The sequence below is a fragment of the Planococcus citri genome, chromosome 1 (assembly GCF_950023065.1).
Source record: "Planococcus citri chromosome 1, ihPlaCitr1.1, whole genome shotgun sequence".
NCBI lineage: Eukaryota > Metazoa > Arthropoda > Insecta > Hemiptera > Pseudococcidae > Planococcus > Planococcus citri.
Window position 1 is genome coordinate 23,027,495 of NC_088677.1, and position 10,640 is coordinate 23,038,134.

Below are 10,640 nucleotides of genomic sequence, written 5' to 3' on the forward strand. Positions count from 1 at the left end.
CAAAACAAACAAAATATTTTTGAAATTTTCTGGGGAAGTGAAATTTGAATGATGAAGAATTAATCAAATAACTCTATTTATATATATGATCGAAAAATGTGATATAAACCTTTCTCATTGTTTGTAAAAACCTTTTTAAAATGAAGTATATTAAATTTGTTGCATTTACTCTGTGTGTATTATATAAGCTAGAAGGTGAGTGACTCAGTAACACCTTGCTAGGGTGTGTCTTTAAAATTTTGCTTTTTCGCGAATGATCGTGATTTTTTGTAACTAAATTTTCATTTTCAGGTGCCAGATCGATAAAATGTTACCAGTGTTCAACAGCAGAAGATCCTGACGGCGAAGACAACTGTGGCGCTTACGAAGACTTTCGTGGAGAGAAACACGTCGCTGTTGACTGTTCAAGCGATGAATCCAAATCTCCCGGCTCATTTTGTATGAAAATAACACAACAAGGTCCTAGAGGCTTCATTTGTGAGTAGACGTACTATCTTCTTTTAAAATCCTCGTGTCTGGTTCAAACTCAAAGTAATTATATCGATTTCCAGGGGATGGTCGCTGGAGACAAGTCATCAGGCAGTGTGCGTCGGTGGCGGAAAATGGAGTAACCGACGTTTGTCATTGGGGTGTTTTGGAAAACGGTGTTTATTGGGAAAAGTGTTATTGTTCCAAAGACGGTTGTAATTCTTCGGTGAAAAACATTGTATCGAAGAGTTTAATGTTCTTAGTAATGAGTGCCTATTTAATGTATTGTAAGTATCTATTTTAATTCACTCAGGCGCCTTTCTCAATGCGTAATATATTGTAGATCTTGATTATTTGTGTAAGCGAGTCCGTCCAAGCATTTCTCAAAATGCGTCTTCCATCAACCAGAGTATTATGTGTTTTTCATATTATTATAAGGTAATTTATTTTTTGTACTTTTTTATATAATGTTGATTTTAAAGTTCTCATAATTTATTAGAAATATTAGGTATATGGTCGACGAAGTATGATAAAACGGATCTTTATACTTGAATATTTTCAGAAAGTCGTATTTGATAATACTATTTGTAAGATATGTGAATGATGCACTGTTATATTATTCGATTAATAGAGTTTTTAAAAAAAAGTAGAAAATTTTATTTTACATTCACAAAGTACTCGACTGAGTTGTAACCTACACATAATATTTGTCTTTTAACCATCTCGTTGGTTGCTTACAACTAGATTGATTGTCTCCGCAAAATCGATTAAATGTAGTATCCGGATCCATGTGCAGAAGTTCGCGTTCTTCTTGAATACGGAATGAAAAGGTAGATTCGTAAGTACCGATGAAATATCGCGCGTAGGAGCAAATTATTTGTTCAATAATTGCTATTCCACCATCCTTATACGTTTGTTTAATCGTGTAAGATGGGTGAAAAGTAACCACTCTGAACGACGGTAATAAACTGCGGAAAACTTCAGCTACATCTGCGATATAAAGCGAAGTCAGGATTGCGAATCAAAATCGGTTTTAAAAAATTTACAACATACCTTCGTTCATTTCATCGCTGATTAAAAATGCTGTGGATAAATTATACTTTTTTAGCTTTTCTTCTATCTGTACAGAAGCCCATTTTAGATTGGGAACATCTTTAGGTCGGCTTACAGCGAAATCTTTTCTTCTTAAATGTGCGCACAAATACGGGTTTCCTTTTAGGTATTTATTTTTCTGAAAAAATTAAAAACTGATCAGCGGCGAAAATCAAATGAACATAACGATAAAAAATGTACATATGTATATATAGAGATTTTATACCGATGAAGTCCCTTCAAGCGTGAAACTGGAATTTAACTGAGTTTGCATAAAGTCTGAAGCGATTTGTTTCAAATTTTCGTTGAACTGCATACTTTTCCTACAATTCCAATAATCCTTTCCGCCATAAAAATCATGTAACACCACTTCTGCGTGCTCCAACACGATGAATCTATCATCAAAAGAACTGTGTTATGCAATTCTGACTCAATTTGATCAGGAATTGAATGTTTATGTTTTGAACAGCGTGCCTTCCTGAAAAATTATTCAAGAGGTTCTCCAATAGTGAAGCTGGTCCATGAAATGAAACACATTGGATTTTTTTCACCGGCATATCGTAACCAAGCACAGGCCATTTATAAAACCTCGAATCTTTAGCACTAAAATAACAGTTACGAATGAATGAATAAATTGGTAGGTAATTTTAAACGCTGGGAAAACTGAGAATTCAAATTTTACATCAGTTTTACAGGTCGTTGACATTGCTCAACAGCCCACTTATCTTCCCAAGAGTAATTTCCGAACGAAATCTCTTTGAAATGTTGTAGAATAAGAACGTGATCTATTGCTTCTTTACCATAATCTGAAACTCATTTCGAAATAATTCGACAACGAAAAATAAACATATCGTGCGCGATATTAAAAATATACCTTCTAAAAATTCGTACATTTCAACAACCGGAGCGAATGATTTTAAGCTTGATACGTCAAAAAACAGATCCCAAGGAAGTTTGCTTTGAGAACCGATTTCAGCGGATCTCCAGTGAGGTAAATGACTCCACGGTGGTAAAACCTGTGGAATTTGTAATGATCATGAGTAATATAGGTAGAGGTACTAAGTAATATGTATCTCAAATTATGATTTTAAAAATGTAAATTTTGAATCTTGTATTCACCAAGTGCCATTTGATTTTATCTTGTGGTAAATTTTTGATGAAAACAGCTAATCGCATGTACACATCACGTCTGAGGTTGAAACCTTCTGGAGGATTGACATCGTACAGTAGGTACCTACAAGAGATTAATGCGAGTTTTTATTAATCTGAAAATAATTTACCAAATAATTTAGAATTAAATGACCGGTACTTTTTGGGAACTGCTTCGCCGATTGGGCATACTTCCTCGGTGTTCGCTTTTGAATGACATTCTTGAGAGTGGATACATGTGATAGGAAACAAAATTGAAATAATGCAAATCAATTTGAATGAAACCACGGTTAAGTTACTAAAGTTTGCCATCTCCGGCGAATCACATGATGAAGAAATTGACGCGGTTGTTCATTCATTTGTGAGCTACAATATTATACGTAGGTATGAGTCTCTTTTATCTTGAAAATGTATTGTTTATTATCGAGTTGAATTAGATAACACATTTTCAAGGGAAGTGAATCGCGAATATTTATTTACGATTCTTTGTTAATTTTGATTTCTAATACACAAATCCCGAAAATACTGCTGTGAATACACTCGCGTTTGCTTCGTTATCAGAGGTGGAAAACTGAAATGATATTAGTTCCAGTTTCAGTTTCTAGTTTTCAGTTTTCATTTTTTTAGTTCCAGTTTCCAGTTTCCAGTTTTCATTTTTCAAGTTCCAGTTTTCAGTTCCAGTTTTCAGTTTTTTTTAATTTTTTTTGTAGGGGTGAGGGGTGGGGGTGAAGAGGGTGAAAAATTCAAAATTTGACTATAATGATCTGTGAAACTGTGATAAGTATGTCAAAATGTATGTTTTTGAGGGCGTAGATCACGATTTTGACAATATTTTTTTCGTAGGGGTGGATGGTGGGGGATGAAGGGGGTGAAAACGGTGAAAAATTCAAAATTTGACCATAATGATGTGTGATATGTCGAAATTTATGTTTTTGAAGGCATACCTAAATCAAATTTGTGATCTACACTTTTGAAAAAGTACATTTCATGTTGGCGTTGGCAGTACTGGGAGTAATCTCAGCTTCGATGCGATACTTACCTGGCTGTTCTTCTTATCCGGGTGCTCTCCTGTTTACTACCTCGTTGATTTAGTTTATAGACGCGACTTCGATGATATTCTTGATTGATGATATTTTTATACTTTTATAACGAATATATTTCCGTTTATTTCTCGATGTGTTTATTATTATTCGAATATACGATTAGTCCTACATGGTAGCAGAGCGTGGTTTCGATTCGTTGCTTGTTTTTTAACATTTCGGTAGTGATTGTGTACTTGTGTAAACTTCATTCGGACAAGATGGAGGCTATAATAAATCCTATAGTGGATCGTATCAAAGCTGAGCTGGAAAGTTTTATGCGATCGACAATCAGTGTTCCTGTGAGCAGCTCAGTAAGTAATCAGATTTCTAATCCGATTTCGAATGCGAATCCGATTTCGTTAGTGGGCAATTTGCCAAACTACTTTTTCATGCCGCCACCACCACCACCTCCGGTGACATCTGCTGTTCCGGTGACTTCGGCAGTTCCGATATCAGTATCAATTACATCCAGCGCATCTGATATGCCGCGACTTACGGTGACAACGTTTAGTAAACCTGCTGGTCGTTATGTGACAGCTCATAAATTGGTGAATTTACATACCACTGCTGCAAATGTGGTTTCAAGTAGCACCACATCCGCATCTTTAAGGCAACCTATCATGTCAACGGGTGCCTCCGCAGTACCGATGCCACCACCGGTGGGAAATATTGGATGTGCTCCGCTAACCTTCAATTCTATGTTCCCGAATATCGATTATAAGCTGACGGAGAAAAGTAGCTACCGAAATTGGCGGCAGATGCTGTTTGACGAATTAAGAGTACGCAGACTTAATGATATTGTGGATGCTTCAGTTCCGCGACCGAATACAAGATTCGATGACTCCATTCGGAAAGCGACTACTCGTTTACTCATAGTAGGTCGCCTTGACGAACACCACCAGCGTTTAGTCGAAAACATCAGGGAACCGGCCGAAATCATAAAATGGTTGGATAATGAGAAACTGCCAATATCGGAGAACTTACGAGAAGCTCTCTTTCAGAAAATCACGAACTTACGTTTTGAACCGTTTATTGACGAGCCGTCAAAGTTTACCAGGCAATTGGAGGATTTATTCGAACGAAGTAAAGAAGCAGGCATGGTGTGGACGGACGATTTCAAAAAGAGTATGCTGTTACATAAAATAAAGAAGGCGCGCAGCGACATATCGATGTCCAACCGAACGAGTAAAACCAACTACCAGATGATCAAAAAATGGCTATGTGACGAAGAGGCGACTGAGAAGGAGCTCAAGGCAGTAACCTCAACGGCGGCTTCAACAGGGGTTCATTTTGCCTCTGCCAATTCTTCGAACTCGAATGGAAGAGGAAGAAATTTACGAAACAATCGACGTGGCGATAGACGTGAACAAAACAACGATCGACGTGGGGAGCGACGTGAACAATACGATGATCGAGATCGACGTGGCGATAGACGTGAGCAATTCGACGATCGACGTGGCGAGAGACGTGAACGTGAAGACAATCGACGTGGTTCCTATCAGCGCAATTACGACTCGAGAGATTCCTATCAGAACCGTAACTCATCCGAAGGCAACCATTATGGAAGGTGTCGAAAATGTAACATGAGAGGTCATGCGATGAAAGACTGCAAGACGAATGGGTCTTATTGCTACTGCTGCAGAAAAGTAACCGATCATATTGCGAAGAACTGCCCCGAGCATAAATCCGATGAAAAGTCTGGTAAATCTGGGTCCGGTCAAGGGAAAGGCGATAGCGGTGGAAAATCTATGATGGTCTGAGGCGATAGAAATTTCGAATTAAATTCGAAGTATTATTATCCTGACGACTGCCTTAACTCGGCGGGTAAGTGTTTCATGACAGCAGTACTGTCAGTCAATTTTATAATCGACTCTGGGGCAAGTTATCATTTGACAAATGAGCGGCGAATTCTCTCCAAGGTAAGAAAGTTGAGTAAACCAGCGGTAATAGATTGCGCTAAGAAAGGACAGGAGTCTGTTCTGAGTATAGAGGAGTTAGGTGAGTTTCATACTTACACTGTTTTAGGTAAGCCAATTACTTTTACAAATGTCTTATATTCTTCAGAAGTTTCTGAAAATCTGCTGAGTTTACGGCAGCTGGTACAACAAGGTGCGACATTTGATGGAAGTTCGCTATATTTTTATATCAGAGATGGAAATTCTGGTGACATAATTATTAGAGCTCAGTTTCAATCTCCGTTCTGGGTCAGTGATCTGCGTGTTCGTAATCCAAATGAAGTGGCTATGTTAGCTAATGCTGATGGAGGAGGTCCAAGTCCAACGCTTCCGACGATTCGTGAAAACTTGGGTCTTCTATGGCATACGAGATTGGCGCACGCTTCGCTAGGTTATCTTGAACTATATAAATCGAAGATGGTGATTTTGAAAAATGTAACTTTTGGTAAGGATATTATGGATTGTCAACCTTGTGCGTTAGCTAAGGTTCACAGGAACCCTTCGAAGAAGAAACGTCAGCGGAGTAAGATAGCTTTACAACGAGTTCATTCTGACGTGATGGGCCCTATAACACCTCTATCATTCCCAGGTAAACGTAGGTATGTGATAACATTTATAGATGATTTCTCGAGGTTCGCAATGGTATTTGTGATGTGTTATAAAAGTGATGCAGCTGACTGCTTTAGAAAGTACTTAGATGAGATGCGTAGAATGTTGGGAAAAGATGTTAAGGTACGGTACTTACGTACGGACGGAGGTACCGAATATTCAGGTGAGATGGGAAGGTTATTGAAACAGGAGAAGATTGAGATAGAGGTAGCTGAACCGGATACCCCAACTCATAATGGTGTTGCAGAAAGAATCAATCGGACTTTGCGCGAAAAGACAACAGCGATGCTGAGCGATTCGGGAATCCCAATGTCCTTGTGGGACCATGCTATATCTCAGGCTGTTTATATCTACAATCGAACTCCTCACAAATCGAACGGTTTTAAGACACCTTATGAAGTATTTTGTGGTGAAACTCCTGATTTATCGTTTATACGCCGGTTTGGTTGTCTGGCCATTCCGAAGAAAACTAGAGAGGATTATGAGAAATTTGATGAAAGAGGTATTAGAGGTGTAGTTTTGAACAATACTAGAAGTGGTTATCGAATTTTGTTACCTTCGAGGAAAATTATAGAACGTAAAGATGTTGAGTTTATTGAAAATATTACGTATAGAGATTTATTGAAAAGTAAAGATGTTGTTTTCGATTTTAGTTCAGACGAAACTGAAACTGATATTAACTGGCACGACACGGTAGAACGAGAAACTACCAACGAAGAGGTAAGTGTAGAAGTACCCAGCAAGACTTCTGGTGAATTGAATGTTGTCCCAAGTACTAGTGGTCAAAACGATGACTCTGATGAATTTGACATTGAGAACGTCGAAGAAACTGTGATTTTTGATGACTCGTCTAACGATACGTTTTTAGCTTTTGATCGTGTTACAGCATTACGTGCATGCTTACTCGAAGATGAAAAGGATCCAATGACTTACGCTGAAGCTTTAGACCGTACTGATCGTGAGTATTGGATAAAAGCCATGGAAGATGAAATGGCGTCTTTAGAAAGAAATGATGCGTGGGATTTAGTTGTACCGCCCAAAGGGGTGAATATCTTAGATTCTAGATGGGTATTTTGTAGGAAAACTAACGAGAATGATTCTTCAATACGATATAAGGCACGTTTGGTTATACGTGGATTCAAAGATAGAGAAGTGTACGATATAGGAGATGTGTACTCTCCGGTGGCTAGTAAACACACAGTTAGGGTAATTCTTGCGCTTGCAAATAAAGAAGGTTGGTCGATTATTCAATTAGATGTTATTACTGCCTTTCTTAATGGCAGATTGAAAACTACGGTATATATGCATCCGCCTGAAGGAATGGAAGTTGATGAAGGCCTGGTTTGTGCTTTAAAATGTGCTTTGTATGGGCTCAAGATTAGTCCGTTAACTTGGTTTCGTAGGTTTGATGAAGCAGCCAAGAAAATGCAGTTTACCAATCATCCAAATGAGCCATGCGTGTATATCTGGCGAAGGAAACATTTGGTGGTAATTTTAGTACTTTATGTAGACGATTTCCTAATCACAGGTAATTGTAAAGATAAGATTGTTGAGACGATTAGACGTTTAAAAGAGGAATTTCAAGTAAAAGAGTTAGGTTCTCCTAAAAAGTTTCTTGGTTTGGAAATTGCTAGATCGGAAGAATATCAAACGTTGACTTTGACTCAAACTAGTTTTATTAATTGTGTGTTGAAACGCTTTAACGCGTTGAATTTGCCAGCTGTTCATACTCCAGCTTTAACTCGAAATTGTGAAAAGAAAAGTAAGTCAGAGAAGAAAACACCGGAATGGAATCCTGGTAAGCCTACGCCTGGCAAGTCTTTGTTTAGGGAAATTACTGGCTCGTTATTACATCTAGCCAACGGTACTAGACCAGATATTATGTTCGCTACGAATGTGCTATGTCAACATCAAAGTAATCCTCAGCCCGAAGACTGGGAACGTGCTCAGAGAATTCTTCAGTATCTGAAAGGAACGGCAGAGCTAGGGCTAACTTATAGAGGGGTGATTAAGAAAGAAGGTGTATTTGTAGATGCGTACACCGATGCGTCGTTAGGGACTGGAGAAGAAGGTTGCTCTATTACAGGCTATTTTGTGCGAGCGTACGGTGATCCGGTTGTTTGGCGTACGAGAAAACAGTCGGTACCAGCGGGTTCCTCAGCTGAAGCGGAATATTTCGCTCTATCCATGTGTTCGAAGGATGCTGTCATTACGGTAGATTTATTAGAACGTTTAACGAAGAATAGACATGGACCAGCTCTCATTCATAGTGATTGTCAGCCTGCTCTCGCTATCGCTAAAACAACTGGAGCTCCCAAGCTCAGGCATATAGCTAAACTCAATTATCACATAGTTAGAGATTTTGTCAAGGGTAACAAGATTATTTTGAGATTCGTTAAGTCGGAAGATCAGCCGGCTGATGCCCTCACGAAAGCTCTTGCCTCAGGTCGATTTCAAGAACATTGCAGCTGTCTGCTCAATATGTAACATAATTTTTGTATTTCAGGCCATTATTAATTCGAAGACGATAGTTCCATTAGTTCCTATGTTTACGATGTACGTTATTGATCTCCGCCTCTCCGCTAAGATTAAAGGGGTGTGTTGGCGTTGGCAGTACTGGGAGTAATCTCAGCTTCGATGCGATACTTACCTGGCTGTTCTTCTTATCCGGGTGCTCTCCTGTTTACTACCTCGTTGATTTAGTTTATAGACGCGACTTCGATGATATTCTTGATTGATGATATTTTTATACTTTTATAACGAATATATTTCCGTTTATTTCTCGATGTGTTTATTATTATTCGAATATACGATTAGTCCTACATTTCAACATATCGATGGTGTTGTGGATAAAAGGCCAAACTGAGTTTCCAACTTGCATTCTAAACTCGAAAGTGTCATATCATCGTACTAAGGAGTAGTTTGGCCGATGTATCAATTTTTTTGATGAAGGCAACTCATTCGCTTTCCATTATTATCCACTGATAATATTTTTTCTAGCTTGAGAAATTTATAATGATGAAATAGTTCGAGAGTGGACAGATTGGCCCTTTTGTATTTGTTCAACCTACAGGTTCAACATGAAAAAAAGGGCCAATCTGATAAATTTGGCAAAAAATAATAGATGTTTTGTTGTTGATAAATGGCAAATGCTTAGCAAATGGGAAATATTCGGCCGCGAAATGAAAGCTCATATAGTCTAATATTGTATGTAGGGGTGAAATCGATTTGTTATCAGTCATCAGTGAAGGTTCGAGCTTTGGTATCTTTTTTAATCATCTTCAGAATGAACTCTTTTTTTTGACGGATAAAATTCGTTTCCTGAGGCTCTTTTGATATTTTAATTTCTAGAAAAACCAACAGAATTACTCAAATGTGTCCAAATAATGCCAAATACTTATACAGCGTACTCAAATTACCTGAATTTTTGGTCTTTGGTTCAGGTTCAAATAGTTTAGCAAATCCGTCATCTCGATCCTTCCTCATTTCATTTCTATTGAAAAAGAAGTTGTGATTTTGTAGCCTGAAGTCTCAGGTACACGATATGAGTTATAGAAAAAATTTTGGAGGCCTTCGAATGGGCCGAGGAAAAAATTTCAGGTCATGCAGGATACACAAGTAGGTACACTTTGCGCTCTACCGGCGAGACTAATTCTTATAGCAAGCTGCATGAGCAGTAATTTTGTAGTCTGAAGTTACAGGAACATGGTGATGTATTTAGTTTTTCTGTACAACATGCTGTAACAATGTTGAACATGTCCAAAGTGACTTGGGCGTTTTTTTTTTAGTGAAAATTAACATCACTTAGCTATACCATGATCTCGTTGAATTCATTCAAGAATATTTGTACAAGTCAAACAAAAAAAACTGAATACACCGCCGTGTTCCTGAGGCTTTGGACTATCAAATGATTGCACACACTGCTTGATATAGATATTAGACTTGCTACTAGACCGCAATGTACGATACTCCAGCCCCATCAACCGAATAACTTTTCTCAAAAATTTCAAATACGATCAACATTTTTTCGAGTTGTAGGTATCTAAAAACTGAACACACCACCGTCTTCCTAAAACTTCAAGCTATAAAATGAGCGCTCATTTGGTTCAAAATACTCGTACCTCCATATAGGCTCTCCTCCAGAGCACTGTTGGCGATACTTTTTAATCCACCCTCGTATTATTTTGTTTACTCGTAGGTCTGGGTTTTCTGAGATCATTTTGGTACATTTGCAATTTTTTTTAAATTACTGGCCATCAAAGATAAATTTGTAGTGGTCTGTAAT

General features: G+C 38.1%; 3 protein-coding genes across 3 annotated transcripts; 2 read left to right on the forward strand and 1 right to left on the reverse strand.

The window, feature by feature from the left end:
- Nucleotides 1–16: 16 nt before the first annotated feature.
- On the reverse strand, nucleotides 17–3,277 carry O-fut2 (O-fucosyltransferase 2). The gene is made up of 8 exons (XM_065370580.1): nucleotides 2,870–3,277; nucleotides 2,680–2,794; nucleotides 2,435–2,576; nucleotides 2,243–2,366; nucleotides 2,035–2,163; nucleotides 1,787–1,955; nucleotides 1,522–1,699; nucleotides 17–1,458 (listed from the first exon to the last, which is right to left on the reverse strand). Exons 1-8 carry the CDS (start codon nucleotides 3,019–3,021, stop codon nucleotides 1,163–1,165), a joined length of 1,305 nt encoding a protein of 434 aa, XP_065226652.1. The 5' UTR covers nucleotides 3,022–3,277; the 3' UTR covers nucleotides 17–1,162.
- LOC135849925 (uncharacterized) lies at nucleotides 57–1,007 on the forward strand. The gene is made up of 3 exons (XM_065370581.1): nucleotides 57–195; nucleotides 292–477; nucleotides 552–1,007. Exons 1-3 carry the CDS (start codon nucleotides 141–143, stop codon nucleotides 770–772), a joined length of 462 nt encoding a protein of 153 aa, XP_065226653.1. The 5' UTR covers nucleotides 57–140; the 3' UTR covers nucleotides 773–1,007.
- A 401-nt stretch (nucleotides 3,278–3,678) lies between the features above and the next one.
- LOC135849923 (uncharacterized) lies at nucleotides 3,679–9,139 on the forward strand. The gene is made up of 2 exons (XM_065370578.1): nucleotides 3,679–5,615; nucleotides 8,862–9,139. Exon 1 carries the CDS (start codon nucleotides 4,010–4,012, stop codon nucleotides 5,549–5,551), a length of 1,542 nt encoding a protein of 513 aa, XP_065226650.1. The 5' UTR covers nucleotides 3,679–4,009; the 3' UTR covers nucleotides 5,552–5,615; nucleotides 8,862–9,139.
- The last annotated feature ends 1,501 nt before the right edge of the window (nucleotides 9,140–10,640 follow it).